The 27,139-nt window shown below is 44.0% G+C and overlaps 1 protein-coding gene and 1 long non-coding RNA gene across 4 annotated transcripts in view; one reads left to right on the top strand and one right to left on the bottom strand.

Moving 5' to 3' along the window:
- The window catches only part of LOC144804246 (uncharacterized), a 467,319-nt gene that overhangs the window by 49,844 nt on the left and 390,336 nt on the right, over positions 1-27,139 (top strand). The gene's annotated exons all lie outside the window — the stretch shown is intronic.
- LOC144804085 (estradiol 17 beta-dehydrogenase 5-like) overlaps positions 1-27,139 on the bottom strand; it is a 182,601-nt gene that overhangs the window by 64,743 nt on the left and 90,719 nt on the right. Inside the window, exons 4-6 of the mRNA XM_078671898.1 lie at positions 16,533-16,610; positions 14,867-14,989; positions 9,018-9,127 (exon numbers count right to left, since the gene is read on the bottom strand). Of these exons, the coding sequence (XP_078528024.1) occupies positions 9,018-9,127; positions 14,867-14,989; positions 16,533-16,610 (311 nt within the window). The remainder of the gene's footprint in view (positions 1-9,017; positions 9,128-14,866; positions 14,990-16,532; positions 16,611-27,139) is intronic.

Here is a 27,139-nt window from a genome sequence, read left to right as displayed (position 1 = left end):
AAAAGAGCTAAAGGATTATCTAACAACCTATTTATAGTAGATCACTGAAAAAGAAGAAGGTATTAGGACCATGGTCTCTCTTCTCTTTCTGCCTACAATGATTGGTGCATCGGCAGCTTTCAGGTCACCTGGGCACCCAATAACCATGGTACTTTGGGGCATTGCACAGTTCCGGGTTCTCAGAAGATGCCATGCAAAGCCTGGAACTGCACGCCTGGCAAGTCTCTCACTTGGGCTTGTTCTTCTCATGCTCTTGGCTTCCTGTCTGTTGCTCCTCCTCTCATCAGCTCCAAAATGGCAATCATCTGCCTGTGGGTTTGTAGCTGCCTTTCAAGGCAAGTCTGCAGCTAGGCAAGTCTCTCACTTGGGCTTGTTCTTCCCATGCTCTTGGGCTCCTGTCTGTTCCTCCTTCTCTCATCAGCTTCAAAATGGCAATCATCCGCCTGTGGGTGTGCAGCTGCCTTTAAAGGCATCTCTGCTGCTAGTCCACTTCAGGTTTTTGTTCTCTTTTCATTTCCTTTCTATAATGGCATTTCCTCCCTTGGTTTCTTCCTGACTTTCCCAATCCTTTATGTTTCCTGTCACATGGTGTTTAATGTAATTTCCTTTTGCTGTTGTTTTACTATTTAAGTGCCTCAGTATGGTTGGAGGGTGCGTTAGAGCAAGGCTGTGTTCCTTTACTTGTTTCCTTGATTCATTCACTCGCTGATCCTGACTCTTTGCTCTTGGGACTTACTCACTTGGATTGGTGACTCCTGGTATTCACAATATTTCATCAAGAAGAAGGATTTTAACGCCTTTGGCATAACCGTGAATTAAGAACGAGTACCATACTAAACCTCCTTAACAAAATCCCAAATCAATACCAATGTAGCAACATTGGACTATTAGTTCAATTGATAGGAGTAGAGCTGAGGAGTTGCAGGGGAAATCTAAGGGCTCCCTATGACCAACCCACTCCAAGGCAATTCCGATTTTCATCCTATGGGGCCACCCAAAGAAATTGTCAAGGACCATTTTTAGGTTGAGGCACTGGACAAGTAGTAGGGGTAGCCAGAGGCAGGGGAACAAGAACAAAGTCAGCAAGGGAAAGACCAACAGGGAAAGTAAGTCAACAAGATAATCGTATTGTGAATTGAGCAAGGTGACCCTGACTGATATCGAGTAACATGAAAAAGAAACTAGGGTTTCACTCAGCCCAGGGCCATGAGGCTTTTAAAACAAAAAAAGAATTACACAATTTTTTCACATCAAATTGAAATTCTTTTTACTAAACCAGGATAATTGCCAATTTAACCAGACCGATACATGACCATAGAAAAAAATCTATGTTTGTACCGCCACCCAAGTGCAATCCCTTCAGAGATGGATACATTTGAAACGTTTGAGTTCAACGATCTGAAAACAATGGAAAAATAAGACCGGCAAATCCTCCCTTCACCTGAAACAATCCTTTTTGAATTTCGCCACTGACTACTGTAGCTCTGTACCTCTCCACCTGATAACAGCATGAAACATCTTGCATTTTGTAAAAGGACTAAAGACTCCCCTATTTAGATTCCATCTTAAAATTCAAGCCCCATGACCCCCCCAGCCCCAATAAAAAAATACCTCTGGCATGTCACTTGGGTTAGACAGGGCCTTTGTCCTTTTAAAAAAAATAAGCACTCTGATCCACCTCTGGATGGGGTTATATCCCACAGGAGAGAATTTCCAGTACTCTATTGTCACTTGTGTAACAGTGTTGGTGTCGGCCATGCTGCACCCACATCTAGTTGGAGTTAGATGGTTGGTATACTGATTGGTCTTTTTATTTATTTATTTATTTATTTATGAATCTTATAGAGCGCACGGCTACCCCCAAAGGGGGTGTCCCGGCGCTAAGGCTGTAAGCAGAAAAGGAGAATCAATCTAGATAGATGAGAATAGCCAGGTTTTCAACCGGCCACGAAACAGAGATTCGGAAGGGGCAAATCTGAGGTCCAAAGGTAAGCTGTTCCAATGTTTGGCAGCAAGAACTGCAAAGGCTCTGCCACCCGTTCTAGCACGGCGAAAGCGTGGAACAGTCATGAGACGTAAGTTATTAGAACGTAGGTCTCTGACAGAATGGGAAAGTACCAATCTCTTTCTTAAATATACTGGTCCTGTTCCATTCAGGGCTCGATAAGCAAGAATGAGCGTTTTAAACTTAATGCGACTGGCTATAGGTAGCCAGTGAAGCTGTTTGCGAAACGCAGAAATCGGATGTCTGAAAGGGATGTTGCCAATCAGTCTAGCTGCAGCATTTTGAACTACTTGAAGACGTTCAATTTGATACGCAGGAGCCCCAGCATAGAGACTGTTGGCATAATCCAGATGGGAGGTTATTAAGGCCTGAGTCACCGTTCTGCGCGCGTCCATCGGCAGAAATGGAAATATCTTTCTCATCATCTTTAATTTTCCGAAACAGGCAGCAGTGACCTTGTTAATTTGAGGGCCACAAGAAAGCATATCATCAAATTGAAACCCCAGATTGCGGGCGGCATGCACCGGGATGGGAGGGGGGTTAAGTACTGTTGGCCACCACAGTGAGGGGGATATGATCATTTTTTGATTAAAAAACAGGACCTCCGTCTTGTCAGTATTAAGTCGGAGATGGTTACCCGACATCCAAGAGCAAATTTTGCTCAGGCAGTGGCGAAAGCTGGAAAGGCTGGAGTCAGAGTGATCTCTAAAGGAAAATATCAGCTGAGTATCATCAGCATAAGAGATCACTCTGACTCCACATGATTCCACTACATTGGCCAAAGGGGCCAAGTAGACATTGAAAAACAGTGGGCTCAAAGCAGAGCCCTGCGGGACTCCGCACACAAGAGGTTTGCACTCCGATATAAATGGTCTAAGAAGGACCCTCTGGGATCGTCCTTGGAGAAAAGAACTAATCCATGACAGAGCAGTGCCACCCAGTCCAATCTGCTCCAGTCGATCTAAAAGTATTTTGTGGGACACCGTATCGAAAGCGGCGGATAGGTCGAGGAGGACCAACATGGCCTCCTCGCCCTTATCCACACATTCTCGAACGGTCTCCGATACCTCTAGCAATGCAGTTTCCGTACTAAAACCCGTACGGAAACCGGACTGGGAGTCATGGAGTAAAAGATTATTCTCCAGATATTCTGCGAGTTGCAACTGAACGGCCTTTTCCAAAACCTTCGCTGGTTTAGGAAGGAGAGAGATAGGCCGATAATTACAAAATTGCGTGGGGTCCGCATCTGTTTTCTTCAGAATAGGCACAAGCATAGCTTCCTTCCATACAGTGGGAAATTGGCCTAGATGTAAAGAGGCATTCCATATGGAAGTAAGTGGTTCTATAAGTGCAGTAGCTAAGTCACTCATAATCTTAGGGGGGACCGGATCAAGAGGAGAGCCTGATTTGCACTGAGTCAGTAATTTAAGTGCAAAATCTGGGGTGAGGTCCTTAAATGCCAATAGAGCAGGAACAGTGATAAGACTGGTTGAAACAAGGGAAAGGGAGTGCTCAGATGTAGTGACTGGAGGAAAAGAAGCAGAGATTTTCTCTATTTTTTCCTGAAAAAAATCTGATAATCCATTACAAAGAGACTGATTAGCTAGGTTATTAGGCGTCATGGCCGGCGGTTTGACAAAATCTTTGACAATTTTGAACAATGTCTTTGCCGAGTTGTCTGCATCTTTAATTTGCGAGGAAAAAAACTCTCTCATGGCAGATTTTTTTAGTTTGGTAAATTTTTTTAAGGCCGTTCTATAAATACGTTTTGCCTCTGTGTCATAGGTTAGTCTCCAGCTGCGTTCTAATTTTTTGCAGCGGCTCTTTTCTTCACGCAGAGCCGCTGAAAACCAAGGAGCAGAGGGACGGGATCTCGCAGATGAGACAGGTACCAAGGGAGCAATACCGTCAATCGCAGACAGTAGAGTCGCATTGAACTTGGTAACGCAAACATCGATATTATCGATGTGCGGCTCCAAAGGACAGCTAAAGACAGGCTCTAAGGCAGTGCAGTTGACCTTGTGCCATTTTCTCCTTTGGTCTGTTCCCAGTTCCACCGGAATAGGTGCCTGAGGAAGTGGTATATCGACCGAGAGAAGGTAATGGTCGGACCATGTAAGGGGAAGTGTCGGATGAGTGATGGTATCCGGCAGATTAGAGAAAATTAAGTCCAATGTATGGCCAGCTACATGCGTCGGGCCATGAATCAATTGCGTCAAACTCAGGCTCTGAAGAGAGTCGATAAATCGAGTGGCTTGGGAGCAGGTAGGGTCATCAGCATGTAGGTTAAAATCCCCTAAAACTATAAAATGCGGGTGCTTAAGAGACAGGTCAGTTATAATGTGAACCAGTTGCGTTAAGGAGGAAGGGGCTGCCTTTGGTGGATTGTAGACTAAGATGCCGGTTAAAAAAACCGACGCAGAATCTGCAATTGAGAAGTACATGGCTTCGATCATCCCAATATTGCTGAGTTTTTTTATAGTGATGTTAAGTTGAGATTTGAACAGAATGGCAAGCCCACCTCCCGTTTTACCTTCTCGGTTAATACCCAAGAAGCGATAGTCCGGGGGGGTGGCTAGATAGATATCCGGATTAGAGGTATCTTTAGTCCAAGATTCCGTGAGGAATAGAATATCCCAACTATGAGTGGTCAGAGCAGACCAAATCTCATGTGAGTGACGAGGAAGGGATCTACAATTTATCAAAGCTGCTTTTAACACACGTGAACTGCTCGGAGCAGGGGTAAATAGTGGCCTGCGTTTACTCCAGGGAAGGAGAGTCAGGTTGCACTGAGGGCAGTGATAGGAATGGCTGTCTAAGTTGTTAGGAGGGCAGCGGACCGCTGTTGAGCAGGATCCTGATCCTATTAGTAAAAGCTGTTCTCTAGTCCAGCTGACACGGTTCATGCCAATGGCCTGGGCAGGGGGACTGGCCCTAGGCCCGTGCCAGGCGCGGACGGGCGCAGACGGGCTTGCCTTCGGCGCGCCTTCGGCGCTGCGCCCGCCCGCTGCGCGGACGTGACGATTGATTTCTTTTATACATAACAGGAGGGTGGTAAGCGTCCAGAAGCTGGACCGCTACCCTGCCTTCCCAAGATGGTGGCGGTAATTCCGCGACTACCGGCGTCAGCGCCTCAAATCGGCTGCGCCGGTAGAATCAGGCAGAGATGACAAGCGTGGAGGTAAATTCGTTCTCCCCTTCACGGTCACATTATCAGGAATAGTAAAACTGTGCCCAATAAAATATGTACAATTTCTAAAAACAAGTCCTGATACAGTATTAGCACACTCAAAATTAAGTTAGCACATGAAATAAAGGAAGAGCGCCCCCGGCTCACGCCTCAGGGGAAAGATGCTTACAGTTTACAGGGAGAGCATAACTGAGCCCTTAAGTAAGGCGGGAGGGCGGGAAGCGTCCAGAAGCTGGACCGCTACCCTGCCTTCCCAAGATGGCGGCGGTAATTCCGCGACTACCGGCGTCAGCGCCTCAAATCGGCTGCGCCGGTAGAATCAGGCAGAGATGACAAGCGTGGAGGTAAATTCGTTCTCCCCTTCACGGTCACATTATCAGGAATAGTAAAACTGTGCCCAATAAAATATGTACAATTTCTAAAAACAAGTCCAGATACAGTATTAGCACACTCAAAATTAAGTTAGCACATGAAATAAAGGAAGAGCGCCCCCGGCTCACGCCTCAGGGGAAAGATGCTTACAGTTTTAGCATCTTCTCCCTGCCATCTATACAATTCTGTGCATATTAAAAAAGGTCCTCAAAAGAGAAGAGAAGGTTATTACTACATTATCAGATACTGTCTCTTTCAGGGTCCATAAATGACCCACATATGAATCCTTGGCAAACTCACTGTCTGATATCTGAAATGCATACACACAAGAAATTGTGAATAATGTTGACAGCTGCTGGCTATTTATAAAAGCTGTAATACAATCCACTGATACGCTACAAGATATAGTTCTGCATGCGTGTACTTTGCTATCTGGTCTTTTTTATGGTCAAATAATACACTTTTTTCTTGTGATATGTAGTTTGCATTTATCACTCATGCATTAATTACTTATGCACATGTACTGAAGCTATATTTTGCTTCGACCAGTAACCCTGGGTCTAACTTACCGCATGATGTCATCTCATCTTTCAGTCTGAATTAGCAATAGGCAGTAACCTATGACTTGAGCTTCAACCACACCCATTGGGTAGAAGCCAGCACGTATTCATCGTACAAGTGTGTGCATAAAGCTTTTTATTAGAAAGCTCTCACAGCAGCTACTGATTCAACGCACATTTGTTTGGACAATTAGCAATGCATATTTTCATGAACACTCTAGTCAATGGCGCCGTCTGATGATGTTTCAGTATATAAGACATGATTTGTGAGGCTGTTAGATTGTGATGACTAGATCTGGTTATGAATCAATATTGGTTACCTAGCTTTAATGCACACACCCATATGTTGCAAGTTTGACTTTTTAATATCACTAAAGAATTATTCGTCAAATTGTGGACGCTTCGGAATTCCTTTTAGCTATGCGATTCACAGATTGCGGTAACCGAGTTCTGTTATTCGCACCCAGGACATGATTAGATTAAGCACGACTGTGGTTAGCCTGAAATGACTTATTGTGTATATGGAATTGACATTTTCACACTGCAAGATGGCTGCCATGTTTAGGCAGAGTTTGTCCTCTTACTATTATCATAGCTACAGGTCTATAAGAGCGTTAAACTCTCATTGCCGGCTCTCGTACTTGAGGACTGGACAGACTGATGTAGTTGCGGCTGTACTACGACACGGAGCTGTAAGTTTCTGGGCTTGCGACCAGAGTTTAAACAGTGCGGGAATTTGTTTTGAATTTAGGGATCTTTTACTTGTGGGTCTCGCTTGAGCGCCATATGGTTACTAATGATTTTGGAAAGTGTGTCAAAGTAAGCACTTATCGTCAGGGAAGGTGGTCACATTGGAGCTTTTTCCTTCTCATTACAGGGGTGCTTTTACTGAAAATTACGGATTTGTTCACTTCAAAGCAAGGATACTAGACTCACTCGCAGTCTAAAGCGTGTGGGATAGAATTATCACTACATGGAAAGTAGGTGGTGATTTGATACATAAGGCTATTTTGTGAACATATTTGATCAAGAGGATCAATTTTGACAGGGTCTTAACTGTAGTTTTTTGTTAACTTACACATAGGTTGCTACCAATGACATTGAAGGTACCCTCTTTAGAAGAAATATCACAATGGTGATGCATGTATTTGACTAGATGGGTATGATAGTAGTCACCCCTTTTGTTCTTTGAGGGCTTTATTTATGTACTGACGGCAATGAGAGAAGGGTTTGACATACACGGCCCAGGTGTTTCTATATAGTTTCGGTCTTGTGTATTTGTGGCTTGGTCTAGATGCCCTTAAACAGTTTTGGGCTTTGGGAGCTTTTAAATCATTACGTTTTTCTCCATCACCTTTATTTAGGGTCTTTTAATATGAAATATTCTTGCACGATAAGTTGGTTTTACCTTCACAAATTGATGCTCACGAAGTCACTATCATTGACTATAGGTCCACCATGTGCATGCCTTTGCACTTGCACATTATGTCATGTTTATATCTGAATTGAGTTTGTGCACACCAGTTTTTTTGTATGGTGTCACAATGGCCATTGTTTATTTTTTGTTTATCATTTGTGTATACTTGCATTGGTATTTAATATTACTCTACAGACATGTGCTGAGGATTTTGTGAATTTCTATGTTGGCTTTGGCCACAACTTTGGGACAGGTTGGTGGTTCTCCTCACCTTGCAGCACCATAACTCAATCCTATCCTGAATTGATATATGTTCCTAAGGCACCGTATAACCAATAACTATACCACTGTCTATTAAATTTCACTCTCCTTACATTTCCCATTTCAAAGCTATGACTACATAATTACATGTTTCAAAGGCAAAATCTGCCAACTATGGGCAAGCATATCAGTTGTTGATCCTCATCAAACTGTGACGATACTTAAGGTACTTTCTACGACTAATTTCATGGCCCATGATTGCTAGAGAAATGCCACAGTCCTCCTTCACTGATACAGATTGTTCCTGTCAAATCTCTAAAAGAGGTCAATAAACTATCTATGGTTCTAACATGCAGCATCCCCAGCAATAAGTGCAATAACAAAATTGACAACTTGGGTCTATCAGTCCTGGTTCAACCCACAACCTCACTCATCAGCTCTTCACTTGATGTGTTAATTGTCCACCACAGATGCATTATCCTGATGAAATCCATTTCCAACCTGACATATTAATCAAGTTCAGACACATTGTCAACCTCCTTTTCAAGGCACAGGCTATGGAGATTGTTGTTATCTGGTGAGTTTAGTCCTATAGGGAGTTGCTCAGCTTCCTCACTGATCTCCAATGTGGCTGCTGTATCAGATGGGAGAGAGATTTATATATGTGAAGAACTAATTTCATGAAGAGGTAAAGGTCAGGTTTGAACTCTTCTACTAAATGAACCTTTCTGGTACCTCAACACTATTTTCCATATCCTGCTCTTTGACCACCTAATGGAATATTCTGTGATGGAAATTAATCAGTTACAGAGTAGTATGCAAACTATGTAGAACACCCAATAGCATAAATAACTAAATATATGTAGACTGAATTGCTTAGTTATTTAGAAACATAGTGAGTTGGCAAAAAAATATGCAGTGTCTTTCAAACTGGACCGTATTTTACAGTGTGTTGTCTATAGAGTGTGTCACTTACAAGATTGGATGTCTCGCTGAGTTGACATGTTGATGTTGAAAAGAAGGGATGGGTTATTAGATGAATGGAACAAGAATGCTGCACATTTACTTGTGGGGTCACACGCTCACAGGTTACAGTGAGTATTTGCAGCTCTCACTTCTGTAATTGCTCAGGCGACAGTTACAGGGATATAGATACAGTTGGTGAATTGTCAAGATTAGTGCTAAGCTATGAAAAATGTCATAGTTTCTTACCACGTCGCGTCTCTGCTTGAGCCCAGAACACAATAGCCCTCTAGTACAATGTCCTTAGACTTGCAGAACTCCAGAAGTTTGCTCTGGTTAAGAAATGGATGGCACTCAACCTATGGAATCAAAAAATGGAAACAGGAATAATATTACTAATAATATTGGATAAATCAACTGCAAAATAATTTACTGATTAGTTAGCTTTATGGAGCATGCTGTCACAAAAGACTTCATTTTACTAGCAGGTACCTACATTAGAATATATTAATTTAGAGAGCTGATACAACAAAAAAATTAAAGTGACTTTGGAGTCAATTCAATTTCAGTGTTATTTATAGCCAGGCTGTTGCATACTTTTTTATTATTTTTAAAAAAATGTATTTAGAATTTTATAGAGCACAAACCAAACCTGTGAGGGTATCAGAACGCTTTACAGGATAGATAGGAGGTAAACAAAGGACTTTTTTGGGGCGGAGGATACAGTTAGGATAAAAAACAGGGAGATACATTGTACAAAAAGGCAGGCAGTTTCAATCCCAGGATACCTGTGGGGAAAAAAAACAGGTGGAAACATTTAAAACAACAGTCTCAGTGTGGATGAGTTCCACCCACTATCTAAGCATGGATAATGCTGAGATAGTGGGTGGAACTGGGACACTGAGGTGCATGTAATGTCAGCGTTAGGGGAGGAATTTGCCCATTAGAAAAGTTTTGGCTGCTTTTTTTAAGCAAGCCAGAGAGGGTAGTCTTTTGATGGCGGGCGGGAGTAAGTTTCAGATTCTAGGTGCGGCCCCAGAGAAGGCCCGATTGTACTTTTTTTTTCCCGCAAGCGTGCCGGTTGGAGCAAAAGGTCTCTGGCAGATGGGGAGTTTCTGGCTCCTCCGGATATCACAAGTTGCTGGGCCAGATATGCCGGGGAATTGGAGTATAGATCCTTGTGGTGAGGCAAGCCAGCTTAAGTTGGATACTGGGATCGAGAATAAAGCCATTTTAGAACTTTCAAGGGTAGTGAAACAAAATATCGAAATTAAAATATCAAAATACAATAATATCGATGTTTTATATTTCGATGGTATAGAATATCGATGTGCAAAATATCGACAGACAGAATATCGTTTTTTAAGGTATGTATGTTACTAATATCGAAATTTACTAATATCGAAATTTTGTTTAGTGTTATGTATTTTATTATGTTTATATGTTTGTTAAATATGTTTTGTAATGTATGTTTGAAAATTAGTAATTTTGTTTACATTTTGCGTTTTAGTATCAGAGCGGGTTGTGGGTTTATAGGGGAATAGGGTGGGAAGTAATGTAATAATAATTAATTAATTAATATATTTTTGTAAATATTTTTAATTAATAATTAATTGGTAATTAATTTAAATTAATTAGTTAATTAAATTAATTAGAGTAAATGTGCTAATATATTTAATTTTTTGTTATTGTTAATTAATTAATTGGTAATTAAATAATAATAATTAGTAAATTAAATTAATTAGAGTTAATGTGCTAATATATTTAATTTTTTGTTATTGTTAATTAATAATTAATTGGTAATTAAATAATATTAATTATTTAATTAAATTAGTTAGAGTTAATGTGCTAATATATTTAATTTTTTGTTATTGTTAATTAATAATTAGTTGGTAATTAATAAATATTAAGTGATTAAATTATGTGATTTATTTATGTGTAGTGGGTTGTGTGTTTATAGGTGAATAGGGTGTGATATAAATAAATGTAATTAATTAAAGAGATTGTATTTATTTATTGGTATTTATTGTTAATTAATTAGTCATTAATATGTGTTAATTAGTTCATTTATAATTACATCAATTTAATAATATTAATTGTTATTAATTCATGAATTGAAATTTATATTAATTGTGTTTTTTTGTATGTGTAGTGTGTTGTGTGTTAAAGGGGGAGTAGTGTGGGAAGTAATTTTTACCCTCAACGCTTTCCCTACTGTTGCACCCTCTGGAGTGGGAATAGTAATTTAAACCCCTACGCTATCCAACGCTTTCCCTACTGTTGCACTCTCTGGAGTGGGAATAGTAATTTAAACCCCTACGCTATCCAACGCTTTCCCTACTGTTGTACCCTCTGGAGTGGGAATAGTAATTTTTACCCCTACGCTATCCAACGCTTTCCCTACTGTTGCACCCTTTGGAGTGGGAATAGTAATTTTTACCCCTACGCTATCCAACGCTTTCCCTACTGTTGCACCCTCTGGAGTAGGAATAGTAATTTTTACCCCTACGCTATCCAACGCTTTCCCTACTGTTGCACCCTCTGGAGTGGGAATAGTAATTTAAACCCCTAAGCTATCCAACGCTTTCCCTACTGTTGCACCCTCTGGAGTGGGAATAGTAATTTTTACTTCTACACTATCCAACGCTTTCCCTACTGTTGCACCCTCTGGAGTGGGAATAGTAATTTTTACCCCTACGCTACCCAACGCTTTCCCTACTGTTGCACCCTCTGGAGTGGGAATAGTAATTTAAACCCCTACGCTATCCAACGCTTTTTCTACTGTTGTACCCTGTGGAGTGGGAATAGTAATTTTTAACCCTACGCTATCCAACGCTTTTCCTACTGTTGCAATATGTGGAGTAAGTTTATATATATTACTTTATATGTAGAGTTTTTAATTTATTTTAAATGTATATGTATTAGTTATAATTTTTTAAATATGTTTTAATGTTTTTATTTAATATTTGTAAAATTATTTGTATTTGTACATTATTTTTACATTATTATTAACACATTTTAAAAAATGATATTTTTAATTTCGATATTTTTGTACTACGATATTATTTTTTTCGATATTTTTGTACTTACCTTTATGAAGATATAACTCCGATATTTTTGATGTCGATATTTTTGTGTCAATATTTTTGTATGTAGATATTCTGTCTGTCGATATTATGTCATAGATCCCTTTCAAGTGGGGAGAGATGTGGTTGAATTTTTTTGAACCAGTTAGGAATCTGGTGGCGGCGTTGAGGCAAGCTTTCAGTGGGGCCAACGACCTCTTGGGTAGACCTGTGAGGGTGGAGCATCCATATTCTAGTCTGGAAATGACTAGCGCCTGGATTGCCATTTTTAGGTCAGGAGTGTCGAGGAAGGGTTTCAAGTTTCTGAGGTAGCTCAGGTGAAATCTGGCGGTTTTGCCAATTGGATTGATAGGGTCACGCATATACAAGCTGACGTTAAGGGTTATTCCAAGAGTTTTGGCAGAGTCTGCAATGATAGGGGTGCAGTTTAAAGCTGTGATAGCCTTGAACCATTCTTGAATGTCAGGGTTGTTTTTGTTTGGCATACAAAAGGCTAAAACGGTCTATATCAAAACATTACATAGGCATAGATAAGTTAACTTATGAAAAGATGTGAGGCGAAATTGAGTGAAAAAGTATAATAGTTTATTACTGATGATTAGTAGAAGGTGTGCAGGGCGTGCTGCCTGAGATGGGTACATAGTACTCAGCATATCTTCTATGTCCTCTGCGGGGGAAGGGGGAATTTCTTCTTTGTTCTCACTTCTGGCCTTTCCTGCTGATCATCCCTGTTTCAGGCACTTTTTTTGGAGACTTCCTAATGCCCTTGTTCTCCTTTTGTTACCATGCTTAACCTAAGCGCAAGGATGAGCAAGGCTGGGAGCCACGGATTAGTGTAAGTAGATTCAAGAGGTCTAAGAATCGTTCATTTTATCTTATTCTTTAGCTCGTTCAGTTTTTATCGCCTCTCCGAGCAGACATGGACATCTGATCCTGATTAACAAGAAACAGATCTCATGAAGGTGTGATGGTGAAAGGTGTTTATTAGCTCTTGAGTCAGTCAAGATTCCTTTGCTTGCTACCAACATTCCTCAATTCCTCACCTTCATCGTGAGTTTTAAGTATTAGCCAACCTAGGTTGAGGCACTGCTTGACAGTGCCTTGAAAGAACACCATCATTTCTCTGAAGCCAACATTCTTAAAGGTTTTCAACAAGAACATTTGCCATAGGTAGTTTGTTGTCCACATGCCGGTTAACAGCCACGTACGTTTTTTTCCTATTGCTTCCAGCTCCTGTCGCAATAGCTTGGGTCATACAATTTAGCATATCTCTTCAGGGCAGATATTTTAGTTTATCAAGTTTATCTTTCCATGAATTTTACCCCATTTCTTTGTAAATTTGAATTAACAGCTTCTTGGCTTGAGGCAAACTTTGGTGGATACGGGCTATGCCCAAAAATAGAGCCTTGTCAATAAACTAGCTCAAGGATTTCTTCAAGATCCTTTCCTTATGGCATAAGTTGTGAGACCAGCTGTTTCCAGCAGTCACCTACAAAGTGTTTTTTTGTGGCTGCATTCCTTTTTATTAGAAAGTTCATTGCTGTCATACTATTGGTCTGTTATTGGTTTGTAATGCTTTAGTTACCTTTTATAAGGGCATTTTGTATTGTCTGTCAGATTTGGACTTTTGATTTCCAGTTTTCTTAGAACCTCGACTAGATGGTGACTTGATTGACGGAATCCACATACTTTTGACCCATAAAGTCGGGTTGTTGTATGCTATATAGTATATTTCCTTACCTACCTTTCCCTGTACCTTTTCCCTCCCATACTCACTTTTAGAACATTCCACTGGAGTTCATTTAGAATGTTGAGGACTCCTGTCTGGAGAGCCGTCTCAGGCAAGACCAGAGTCCAACTAAAATGTCCTTTACTTGGGGAACGTGTTGTAGAGGAACTACACTTCTGAATCTACATCCAGGTGATGAGGAGAGTACAGAGCTTCCAGGAAGAATAGTGCTTGGTTTACCTTCAGCATGACAAGTGGAAAGGCATTTGTTAGTACTGCATGTTTTAGTTTTTATGCCAGCATTATCATGCAACAATCATTTTGTACCAATATATTTCTTTTGAAGGTTACAGGAATGTTTCATAATCTACATGTGTTACTTCTTGTACAATAACCAGTGCAATAGAGTTCATAACCATAAAGAATGCCTATTGGTGAAAACAAGCAAGTACTATAACGTTGTAATCCTAAGAGATGGATAGAAAATAAGTGCTAACAAGTTTGTAACTCTTTCTAAAAATTGTGCAAGACCATATCCTTGCAAGATACTTCTCTTGTTTCAGGATGGATTTATTCGACTTTACAGAGGAACAAATACCAGCATTCCAACTACAAGTCCCTGCTGCATCAACTATGTATCATGATTGCCTAGCAAGGATGCTATAAACCAAGGGGAACTTACACTATATGCTTATAAGATGGCTACCACCATGGACAAGTTCCTTGGAGACCTGTGGGCTCATGGGAGTTGTAATCGTTATCTATATATCAGATGTTTCATGAAACTTGTCCTTTTGAAACACGAGGTCCTTGTCTAGGCAGCACCCAGGCTCAGAACACCTTTCCATCCACTTCTGACCCTGAAGACATGCATATCTATGAGCCCTAGACTTTAGGGCCTAGAGTAATGTATAGCAAAGGATGGGTGTGTAAGGTTAAGCTCCTCCTATGCCGTATTTTGACACAAGTCCCCATGCAGGAATCCATTTCGGAGAGCATCCATTGGACAGGGGAGAGTACCAAAACTGCCTCTGCTAAGGAGCAGAGTTGTGCTTTTGGAGCTGCTGCTGCTACTCTTATCATATTTTACCTGTCAAGAGTGGCAGAGCCACCAGTGGCCATTGAGAATGTTGTCCTACTGGGGGTTCAACTGACGTCACAAACCTACAGTGGGAGGGCCCAGGGGGCAGTGGCACCAGCAATGTGAGGTAGGAATCTCAAACAGTCACATTCCAACTTTGTTTTTTTAATGGGGCTGAGTTTGTTAGTGATGGTCATCTTACCTGATTGCAGACAGGTTTATATTTCAGCCCCGGTTTGCTCAGGATCCATTCCAGCTGCTTACGGTTGAAGTTGGACACACCAAGGGACTTCGCAAGCCCTGCATCTTTGCACTCCTCCATGGCCTACATAGGAAACAATGCAAAATCATGTCAATATTTATCTATATAACCTAAAATACTCCCATTTGGCTCAACTCCAGCTGCAAAAAATATAGTGGGACTGAAGGAGAACTAAGCGGGAAACAACCTTTCACACATTCAAATCTGCCAACAACATTTGAAAACAATGGCACGTCAAACAACGCAAGGAAAAGATTAAACATTCAGCCCCAAAGGGTAGCTTGGTGATGGTTCTCCCACGCATAGCAGAAATTGTAAAAGAAGTAGTAACATTGTAACTTTAACACCACTTCAGGCCTGGTATTCGAGTCAATACATTCATGTTTAAAGATAATTGCTGGGGTGATTCTCCTTTGAAGAATGATCGCCAAAAGGGGCAACTCTGTAGTATTTTGAAACACACTCAGTGTATGTTATGTACCACAATTTGCTACATATATTTTAGATGCCACATTGCATTATAAAATAAATAGCCCCGTTGATCCACTAAATTAATGAAAATAATGAAAAAAGGCCTCACAAAAGTCTAGCCAAATGCAAACACCAGAGCAGTGAAAGCAGCATGAACGTTTCCTCATATCATCAAATCTCTTAAACTGATATTAAAATGCACAAACTTATCAATATAAAATCATTATGTTTGACTGGCTCCAAATTACCATGATATACACTATGTATATAAGCTTGCAATGCCAAATCTCCGTGCAGTGAGAGACCATATGTAACCACAAAATATAACAGTCTGTTACTTAAATCCTTATCAATATACTCAGAATTATCGGTTTAAAATGTAGCCAAGCAATGAATGAACTAAGGCTATCAACATCATATTTGCCAGATCTATCAAGGCTCTGATATTCCTCTCTAAAATGGTCTCAAAATTCAATGAAATGCATCCAGGAGAACAGCGGCAAACCTTCATAAATATCTATAAAATGCCCCAAATATCCTAAAACATCAGCATGCTATATCATGAAATCTCTGTAAAACGTCAAAAAATGACAGGTGGAACATTACCAAATCTGAAAGGAATAACATCAAATCAGCAGCATGATATGCCCCTGAATAGCGGCATGAAATGACCACAAGCTAGAAGATTTTTAGAACACCAAACTGCATGAGACACGTACCACAAAGTCTGACCTTCTTTGCTGCCCAATCACTAGATTTCTCAACCTCTTTTAAAACTCGGGAGTTAGGAGAAGTTCTCGATTAACAGATTCAAAACTCTGCAGTCTTCAGGAAAGTTCTAGGGATTAGGTGGGTTCAGCCATAGTTTATGAGGCAGAATACAAGAGACTGCACCAGCTCTTCCCATGCAGGTCCTAACTTGTCTGCACCACAAATTAGACAATTGTAAGCACTCTAGATATCATTCCTTCCAATCCATCATCCGTTCTGGCACTCAAAGTCAAACTAAAATCACAAAAGCTGATGCTTGATGTCATTTACATTTACTAAGTTCACTCACACTGGCAACGTTCAATATACGAATCATACCATGATAATCAATCCTTCCACCAGGCATTCCCGTGCGGATCCATACCTGCCATGTATCCCGGAAGTCAACGTTGTGGTAAATGTTCTTTCCGTTTTCATCTTTTGGTGTAAAACTGTCTCCAGGCTGCAAACAAAAAGCACATTTCTTTGAAGGACCTCTTCATCTTTGGTTAATTCTCTCTAACTCTGTGATTTCAAATGAATGGCTTATGCAACAGATTTGCTGAGATTGACTTGAAAAGATGTATCCTGTTATCCACGAAGATTTTCTCCAGATAGGGGGGCGCTAGAGGGCGCACGAGCTGAATGGCCGCACTCTAGTGTGGCTCCGGCTGCCTGGCATTCTTATCCTTCCTTATATCCTTTAAAACTGCGCCCACCCGCCCGAAAACGGTCTGGGGGATTGAGATATATCTAACGCATACTCTGTCTGAGTTTGGAGATCCTACGACCTTCGGGGACGGAGCTAGATCGAGATCAGTCTGGAGCGGGAGAGACCGAGAGCTGAGACCTCGCTGTAAGCGGCGTGGTGCCGCACGCAACGCCCAGGACGGACACGAGGCGAATAGGCCGCACTACGTCTCGCGCACCTCCGCCTGGCGGGCCTGGCCCTTCAACCTCGCAGTGGGACCCTACCCCGGCAGCTTGCTTACTGCACTGAAGACATCCTGTTGTACAACTGCAAGGCATCGACCTATATTGGACTGTAGACGTCGGAACCGACCTGCTGCCGAGGTTGCCCACGCGTGTGCTTCCTAGTAGAGCGGCTTGACGCAGCGGTGCGCTTGTTTGCTTGCCTGGCATGGGGAAACCAGATGCCCGGCAGCCCAGGCTGCAATTTGAACCGGCGGCGCACAGAAAGGGGTCGAAGCAGACGGGGGATGGTGCGCCGCCGAGAAGCCCGGCGGCAGAGGTTACCCCCCTGGTCCCGGAGATAGCAACTATGCTTCAGGAGATGCGGCAGGGTTTCGCCACAGTCGTGGACAAGGTGGACCAGCTCTCCGCCCGGATGGATGGCATCGTCCAACGAATAGATGTACACGACGAGCGGCTGACGGAGGCCGAACGCCGCATTTCCGAAACGGAGGATGCCACAACATCGCAGGCCACGCGACTATCCCGCATGGATAACATTTTACGGGTGATCGCCGCCAAGAACGAAGAATTGGAAGCGAGGGGCAGGCGGAACAACGTCCGGATTACGGGAATTCCGGAATCCACAAACACGGGACGTATGGAGTTATATGTAGAACGTTTGCTCATGGCCACTGTGGGAGAGGAGGCTCTCTCCAAACAATTTATAGTGGAGCGGGCCCATCGTTCCCTTGGACCTCAACCTCAACCTGGCACTCCACCGAGGCCCATAATAGCACGCCTGCTGAACTATCGTGATCGTGATGCGGCGTTGAAAGCAGCGAGGGCGAATCAAAACCTAAACTTTGAGGGAGTGTCCTTCTCCATTTATCCGGACTTTACTCCGCTTGTTCAGGAACAGCGCAGGAAGTTTCTGGCCGTGAAACGAAAACTGAGGGGACTGAGCGTTGACTATGCTTTGCTTTATCCTGCCAAGCTCCGTGTGACGCACCAGGGCACGCAACATTTTTTCTTGAACCCGCAACAGGTCGAGGAGTACATCAAAACCCTGCCGAAACGGGACAAAAGAGCTGCACAGGCTGATGGCGGACACGATTCTGGTGCGGAATGAACTGGGTTCGTCGCCTTCGTTATTGCTGACTCGTTGATATATGTTTTCTTTTTCTCTTTTGTTAACTGCTCCTGATATGGCCCCCAGGAGTGTAGGGCTGGGTGGTGCTGCAGGTTCTGTAGCGTGCCGGACCCCACCCCCCCCATGCTGACTCACTCGCCCGGACAAAGACGGTAAGAATGGCGGCAACTGCGGTGAGGAAAGGCGGGGGTGGACGACGGTGCACCTCTAGAACCCCGAATGGGTGTGCCCCACTGGACTTGCTTAATGCACTTTTACTGTTGGGTTGTTGCGGGTTTAATCGGGGAGGGGGGTGGGCACAGGGTACTGGCGAGTTGGGGGCGCTTCAGTGGGTGGGGGAGGGGGGAAGTTCTTTAAGGGGTCAGTTAGTGCTGATCTGGTCCATGTTTTTCGCTTTCCTCGAACTGGGCCTGTGGCCCCGAATTATTACTCTGTGGTTACCGGCTCCTCTCTCTCTGTGTCGCTACTCGAGAGGGGACAACTGGGAAGCCTCATGGGTGGCACTGTTCAGGGGCCTGTTTGCTGACTGGCAACGGTTACGTTTTCTAATGTTCGATGCCTGGGTTTGCACTGGGTTTATGTTTTTGTCATGTAGTCAAGCGTGTGCACGTTTACCTCTTCGACCTTCCACTCGTCCTGGGGTGGGCTGGTCTCCTGTCTTTGCTATGTGGGGGGGATTAAGGGACTGCCATCTGTGGTGGCCGGAGTTTCTGCTGGCCGCTCGTAATTCTAACTGTGTGGACTGTTGGTGCAGTCGGATTGTTCTATTATATGAAAGGATGGTGGGATGGGGGACACTTGTCTGAATGTTCTTACTTGGAATGTGCGGGGCCTAGGGGATCATCGGAAGAGACGCCATGTTCTGGGGTATTTAGACAGACATAATGTTCACATAGCGTTTCTGCAGGAGACGCACTTTGCACCCCACAGGTTGCCAGCCTTTGGTGGCAGATGGGCCTCGAGTACTGTGTTCTCCTCGTATTCCTCCTATGCCCGTGGTACTGCAATCCTGATTAAAAAGTCAACGCCCTTCACCATGGCTGGCATGAAATCAGATATACAAGGGAGATATTGCCTGCTTTGGGGCAGATTGGGCCGTGTGACGGTCACCCTTGCGTGTTGTTATGGCCCTAATGTGGACGACCCGCAGTACTTTGAGTCACTCTGGGCTGCTATACTGGAGGCGGGGTCACAACACATAATATGGGGGGGGGACTTCAATGTCACTGTGAACCCGACCCTGGACCGCTCACACCCGGCCCCACATCACTACACGAAAGGGCGGGAGGTGCTGCGCGCCATTTTGGAGGAGAATCACCTAGTGGATGCTTGGCGAGCGCACTGCGGGCCGAAGGGGGAGGGAACGCATTTTACGGCGCAGGCCAGGTCCTGGGCCAGGCTTGATTATTTTTTTCTGTCCACGCGCATGTATGCCACTGTCACATATGCCAGACACCTCCCCCGGACTTATTCGGACCATGCCCCGGTTCTAGTCGTCATGCGCGGTGCTGAGCTGGGCCCTCCTATTACCGCGTGGCGCATGCAGGCAGCAATGCTGTTGGATGAGGAATTTAGAGAGACGCTGCGCGATGAATGCTTAGATTTTTTTGCGAGAAATAAGGGGTCTGTGGATGCAGTGGAGACAGTCTGGGAGGCCTTCAAGGTCACGCTAAGGGGTTTCTGCATTGCGAAGGGCTCGGGGGTACTGAAAGCTATCCTGAACCGTTTAAAGGCGCTGGAAATAAAACTGGGCCGGGCGGAAGAGACCCTCCGAGCGCGCCCCACTAGCGACACTCTGGCAGAGATTCGGGATTTGATTACTGAATATTCCGAGGAGGCTACACGTGAGGCAAGATTTAGACATAAATACTGGGTGGCGCGGAAATATGGAGAAGGAGATAGGCCTGGGAAGGTGTTGGCGGCTACGGTCCGGCTTGCGAGGGCGCCTACTACTATACTAGAGCTAGAAACAGCCGAGGGGCTGCTGCTCCGCGACTCCACGCAAATCCTTAACGAGTTCGTGGGCCATTACAGTAAGCTGTACACCTCTAGGGGACTGGGGGGCCCGCCGTTGGACGACTACCTCGCGGATGTCGCGCTTGGTTGGCTGAGTGACGCTCAACAGGCGTTTTTGAGTGCCCCATTTGAGCTGGACGAGGTGAAAGAGGCGATTATGAGTATGCAATCAGGCAAGGCTACAGGCCTAGATGGCATCCCTATTGAATTCTACAAGACATACATTGAATTCATGGCCCCAGTACTGCGGGAGGTCTATGAGGACGCTCTGGAGGTGGGGCACCTCCCCGCATCAATGAGAACTGCGCTTATCATTTCTTTACTCAAGCCCGGGAAATCTGCATCGCACTGCGACTCCTATAGACCCCTCTCTTTGTTGACGTGTGATGTGAAAATTCTCGCAAAGCTCATTGCCACCCGCATTAGCCTACTGCTGCCTAACCTGATCCTTCCGGATCAGGCGGGCTTTGTTCCGGGGAGGGCTACATCCCACAATCTACGCACCTTTTTTTCTGTGTACGACTCTGTGCATGAGGACCTGCCCATGGCGGCCATCTTTTTGGATGCCACCAAGGCGTTTGATTCCCTGGAGTGGGATTACGTCGTTGGGGTACTGAGCCGCATGGGATTCCCGGCTATATTTGTTTCCTGGATCAAACTGCTCTACACACGACCCACGGCCAAAGTCCTTGTTAATGGGCAGCTTTCCCCTGAATTTGAGACCTCTAGGGGTACGAGGCAGGGGTGCCCTCTATCCCCCCTGCTCTTTGCAATCGCCACGGAACCCCTTGCTGCCAAACTGCGGCAACATTATAAGGATAGCGCGCTGCGCTGTTTCCAGCGACAAATACTCATCTCCATGTACGCGGACGATATCACACTGTATGTCCGGCACCCTCGGGACAACCTACACCCCATACTTAGGGAATTCATTAGATTCGGGACTCTCTCGGGAGTACAGATAAATTGGACCAAGTCGTGCATATTCCCACTCACGGCGGCCACACGGGCCTTCCCATTGGAATATCCGCTCACTTGGACTGAGGGTGATTTTAAGTACCTTGGGGTTCACATTGAGAGGGACCGGGAAGCGCTTATGAGAGCGAATTATGGCACTGCCATTAGTAGGATTGAAGACCAGGTCACGAGGTGGGTGTCACTTCCCCTGTCAATGGCGGGCAGGGCTTCTTTGCTTAAAATGGTCGTACTGCCGCAGCTGCTTTACCTGTTTCTCAACATACCCTTCCATCCTGGTCCATACTTCTTTAAGAAACTGAGGTCTGAAATGCTCAAATTGGTGTGGGGTGGAAAGCAAGCTAGGCTCCAATGGGAGATTTTGACACGGCCCTATGTACGGGGAGGGTTCGGTGTCCCTGATTTTGAGCTGTACTTCAGGGCGGCGCAGGCGCACTATGCTTACTTCTGGGTCAGACAGCCGAGATACATGCCACAACTGGCTGCGGAGCACTGGCTGGCGCACCCCACGCCTATCGAGGGAGCTCTGTATGCCGTTGTGGAAGGGAGGGATAAGACCCCGAACACTTTATCTAGCACTATCACGGCCTGGTTACGCATTTGTGCCTCCCTGGGGCTGCAGTTCCTCTACGCTCCATGTATGCCCCTGGCTTATCACCCACAATTGCAGCTGCTGCAGGAAACTGGTTTCCAGCGTTTACTGTCTAAAATCCATGTCCGAACGTGGGGGGATCTATATCATGATGGCGAGTTCCGCACGAGGGATCATTTGTTTGGTACCATACTCCCTACCTCACTAGAGGTGTTTTACTACATGCGCCTGCGACATGGGCTGCAGGCCCTTACACCTGACTTTCCGCGCGAGCCACCGATCCTCATACCCCTGCAACACATGATGCAACTTGCGAATCCGTGCAAGCTTGTGTCTACGTTGTACAGATCTGTTAGAACACACACTGACTTCACCACACTTCCTGCCAAAGCGAAATGGGATCAAGAGCTGCCTGCCCCACTCACCGATCAACAATGGGAATTTAGCTTACTGCAGACAGAACGTGTCTCCTCCAGCAGCAGGTATAGGATTATTCACTACAAATTTGTGCACCGATTGTATTATACCCCGGCTCGATTACACCGGTTTGGGTTGCGAGACACTGATAACTGTGATAGGTGTGGAGCCCCTGGAGCTGACTTTCTACATCTTGCCTGGGACTGTGCCACTGTACGGCAGTATTGGGATCTGGTATTTCAGGCCCTCTCTACAATGATCAATGCTACGGTGCTGCCGACTCCTGAGATGGCACTGTTGGGTTGGGTCATACCCCTGCAGGCGGCACACCGCAAGTATGTCGCGTTAGCCTTGTTGCTGGCCAAGCGGAGGGTGGCCTGTAGATGGGGCAGAGGAAGGGCGCCCAAATTTAAGGAATGGATACGGGACCTGGTGTATTGTCAGGAACAACTGCACACATATGCGGAGTTGCTGCCACTGTCGTCCAGGCCGACTGATATCTGGGCCCCGCTGCAATGCTACCTGATAACGGAAGCACCGAGTGATGATGAATTGTGATCTGTAACGTTGTTCTGGGTGTGATGAAAACGATGTGTTGAACTGCTTTGGACCTACCTGCAACTTTGTATGCCTTGTGACTGCACTATGCACTTTACCCCCCTTGCCGTATCTCTGAACAGACCTTGTTGCTTAACTCACCTGTGTGCCTTACCCACCCATGGTCCACCTGGTTGCTGCGGGATGCTGTTCCCCCCCCCCCCACCCCCCCTCCGAAATCTACTCGTTTGTGGTGCGCACACTCATGACGATGTTGTTTTGTTTGTTTTCATTGTTCTCTTTGTTAACCAAACAACGATAAAAGTAAGACGCATTTATATGCTTCCTTTACATGTACTGTTACTGCTGCCTTTTTTTTATGTATACAGCCTTGCAACACAATATTGATTTTTTGCTGATGTTTATTCGTGATTACTGACATGTGCTATAGCAGCCGGCCTCCGGGTTGTGGCAGTATGCTGTGTATACTTAACGGTACTAAATAAACGTCTTGCACCGAAAAAAAAAAAAAAAAAAAAAAAATAAAGATTTTCTCCAGATAGACCATTACACATTTTCGACAAAATAGGTCTAATGAATTTTGTTTAAATAAAAAAAATCTTGGCACTGTGTTTTTGTTTTCAATGGGGAACACACAATCTGGATGGTGCGTGATGTCTTACCACTCTTATGTGGTTGCCTCCAAGGATGTATGGGTGGTCGGTCAACCACTATGGCAATAGTACTGAATGTGTGGGAGCCTGTTTGTAGAAAACCATCAATAGATTACCAAGCTGTATTGGCCCCCAGCCTCAACCTACCTACCTCCTGATGCACAAAGGGCAATGAAAATTGCACATGTGCATGCATTGGGTACAGCACTTTTGTGTCTGTATGGGCAGAAACCAAAATCAAGGACACTTCTGCGCCATTTTGCGTGATTCTATCTGTCCTATCTTTTAAATCCTGTTCTCCTGCAGCTTCACCTTACCCTTCATTGCAAGTCTTTACTTTGACCATTGTTTAAACCACCTTAGAAATTAGAATCTTCATCCCTGCATGCAGGGATTTCTATTATTTCCAATCCTTCCTCAGTAACATTTTTTGATCTCCGGGTTATCAAATGCTCTCTTGCCCAGGAACCCAGTGTCTTGGCTGTTCTGGGAAATCAGATATTTACATATTCATTGACTGCACATCATTACTAGTTTCCTTTAGCTTTCCTTTATTCCCCACACGTTACCCTTGGCTCTTGAGTGGTCGCTCTGTTAAAGCCCGATTACTTACCAGTAATCTTCATTACTCCAAGTTAGTCTTCCTTGCCAAATGAGTTCCCATCCCTCCCTCCCTGTCTGGCTATCGGCTTCATGTTTGGGCTTGGTAGTTTCGGGCTTTGGGGTTGGGCCGGCCCGCCTCTTATAGTGGTCATGGAGTATATTGGGTCGGCCATAATGGGAAGGGATGGGAGGCATGGAGGCTGACTTTTTTGCTTTGGAAGGTTCTGGTGTGGAGCTGAAGCTCACTGTGTTAGTCGTGTGGCGAGGAAGACTAACAAGGAGGTAATACTTCTTAGAAATGTAATGTGGAGTAGAGACCAAGTAACAGGTTGACGTTTTCAGTGGTCGTGGGAGCAAGTCAGCTGGTATCTGATATTAAACTTGCCATGGAACCTTCACATTATCAGAAGTGGCATAAAAGACATCAATATCTGATTAAGAAAAAGGAGTGAGCACTTTCTTCAGCAATCAATAAATGGTAGATGTACATAAGTTAGGTTTGCACAAGCACTGTGTGGACCTCTAATTCCATTCTTATGCAAAACAATATGAGTAAAAGGTTTCTTTCACTTCAAGTGCATTGGCCTCCTATGCACTCCTCTCTCATTTTTGCACAAACAACGTTACACATCCTATGGCCTGGAACATTTTGTAATATATGTATGTCATTCTCTTTAATGCATGGTTCTATGAAAGCTCAATAACGTATTTTTGCACAAGTACTTAGTACTAACAGACATCAGTTGTCAAAAGTGTTAGCACTGAATTGTACCATTTGTATGTGAAGCGTTTGATCTATGAAATATCCTTTAATACATTTAGGGTCAGATGTTTGAATATATTGGTTGGAAAAAGCAGTCGCATCTTTTACGTCTAGTAACGGATTTTGTGAACTGACTTAGGTACTATAGGGTCAATTCACAAAACATTTGCAGGGGAATCACAGAATAGTGAATTTTAATTAGAAAGGTCATGATTTGTGACCCTAGCTATTAGCTACATGCACAGGGTTGGTGGCCTGCAAGGGTCAGCAGACCACCATCCTTGTGTTTGTGTTCCTAAACTGAAAACATTTTTTTCCCAAAGGAACTACTGCTGTTTTAAAATAAATAAAGGTTTTCATTTAGGAAAAGCATCAAGAAGAGGAGGCAGTAGCCCCTTGGATCACCGGCTACTCTCCCTGAGACTGCCACCAAGATTCCCAAAGGAGAAGTGGCTCTATAGGGTGCCGGTCCCCTTTGATGTGCTGGTAACTGATCGATGGTTTGTGACTGGAATTGTTGAAAAACATGGATACATTGCATACCACAATGCAGTTTCGGAAAGCTCACTTTTTGTCCCTATAAAATTGTGTTTGAGTATTGGTTGCAAAAAACATTTTTAGGAGTCAGAACTTTCCTGACTCGTAAAGTGGGTTGTGTACATTCTAAATTGCATTTTGCGGCTGTAAACTCATCTGACCCTAATTACTAGAGTGTTCAGTGACAACTGCAATTATTTATTAGTGAAGGGGACCCCTAATAGAACATAGGATGTAGGACTGTTTTGTGCAAGAAGGGGCACCTTCTGGCACAGAAACAATCCTAAGAGGCATTTTCCTCTTTCTATGTGTAGTGCAGAACATCATAGCCTCACATATTGCACACTATTCTGAACTGGTGTCCCACTTATCATGACTCGACTATAAGGAGCACCATGGTGCACCAACATGGGGATGGAAGAGGGGGGTGCACTGGTAGCATGGTTACTACATATCGACCAGCAGCACTCCCCCATGGTGCCCTTTGCACTGCTGATGGAACAATATACAACCACCAAACACTATTGACTCCACCTTTGTCAATTATTACTTCAACTTATATGCAATTTATACGCAATACAGGATGACACAACCATGGATCAGATAGGGGGCTTTCTACGAGAGACTCCGGTTACTCGTCGCAGTCCACCCCAGCGAGTGGAACTGGAAGAACCTATACAGCTGGAAGAAATAAGGGAGGCCATACAATAGACAGCATGGAAAAGATGCCGGGTTCGGACGGCTTCCCCATAGAATATTATGCAGCCTATGGCACACTCCTTGTCCCCCACCTACAAAACGTATACGACAAGGCACATGCTAGAGGAGAACTTCCAGATTCCCTTAGACAAACCCTGATTGTCATGCTCCCCAAGCCAGGGTGCAAACCTATAGACGTACGATCATACTTGCCCAAGTCTGCCGCTAAACCTGGATTATAAAATACTAGGGAAGATGCTATCAAATAGAATGATGCCAGTAGTAGGACAACTGGTCCATGAAGAGCAAATGGTTCTATCCCTGGGCGCAAAACTTTCCTGAATATTCATTGATTGCTAAATGTGAGAGGGACCAACCCCGGGGAACTGTAGTCAAGAAGGGCTTGACACCCTAGGGTGGATAAACCTTTTTGCAATGTTGGAGAGGCTAGGATTGGGACCATCCTACTTGCAGCGGGTAAGTTACGACGATTATGTATGTGTGACTCCATCACTGATGTCCCTGTGCGGGCATGTGCCTGTCTTGTTTGTTATTTTTAAGTTCTGATTTGGCAAAAACCTGTTAAAGAAATATAGAAAAAAATATACAATAAATCTTGAAGTAGCAAGTTCGAGGCAGAAGTAAATGTAAAAGTTGGTTTTATTCATAGAAGAAGATCTCATCCAGCCAGGCTCAGGGACAACTGTAATTGATCATAGCTCAAGGCTTTCCCTATGACATATTCACATTCTAAGCTATGATGACAAAGAACCATGTAGGAGAGCATAAGGGGAAAAGAACAGCAACAACCATAGAGAGGAATATTTAACAGGGAGATCTTAATGCCCCTTGCCAAAAACCTTCTTTTTCTCCTAGCACTTTGAAGTCTAGGTTGGATGATGCCATGGTAATCAACATGGGTTCTGTCGCTTGGGATCTTCTAGGTTTTACAAATGCTTCAGAGGAGATGTCTGATGAGTTTAGGTTTTCAAGGTACTTAACGTTCGTAAAACGTTTCTTCAAGATGCCAGAATTTAATGTGTCATGTGACCTTAGAGAGGCCTATTGGAGTACCAGCAGGACTTTATTGTCTATTTGGTTGGGCTGTGGCCCA

The sequence above is a fragment of the Lissotriton helveticus genome, chromosome 1_1 (genome assembly GCF_964261635.1).
Source record: "Lissotriton helveticus chromosome 1_1, aLisHel1.1, whole genome shotgun sequence".
Classification (NCBI taxonomy): domain Eukaryota; kingdom Metazoa; phylum Chordata; class Amphibia; order Caudata; family Salamandridae; genus Lissotriton; species Lissotriton helveticus.
The sequence above is the reverse complement of the archived record's forward strand: the minus strand, read 5'-3'. Positions and strand labels throughout refer to the sequence as shown.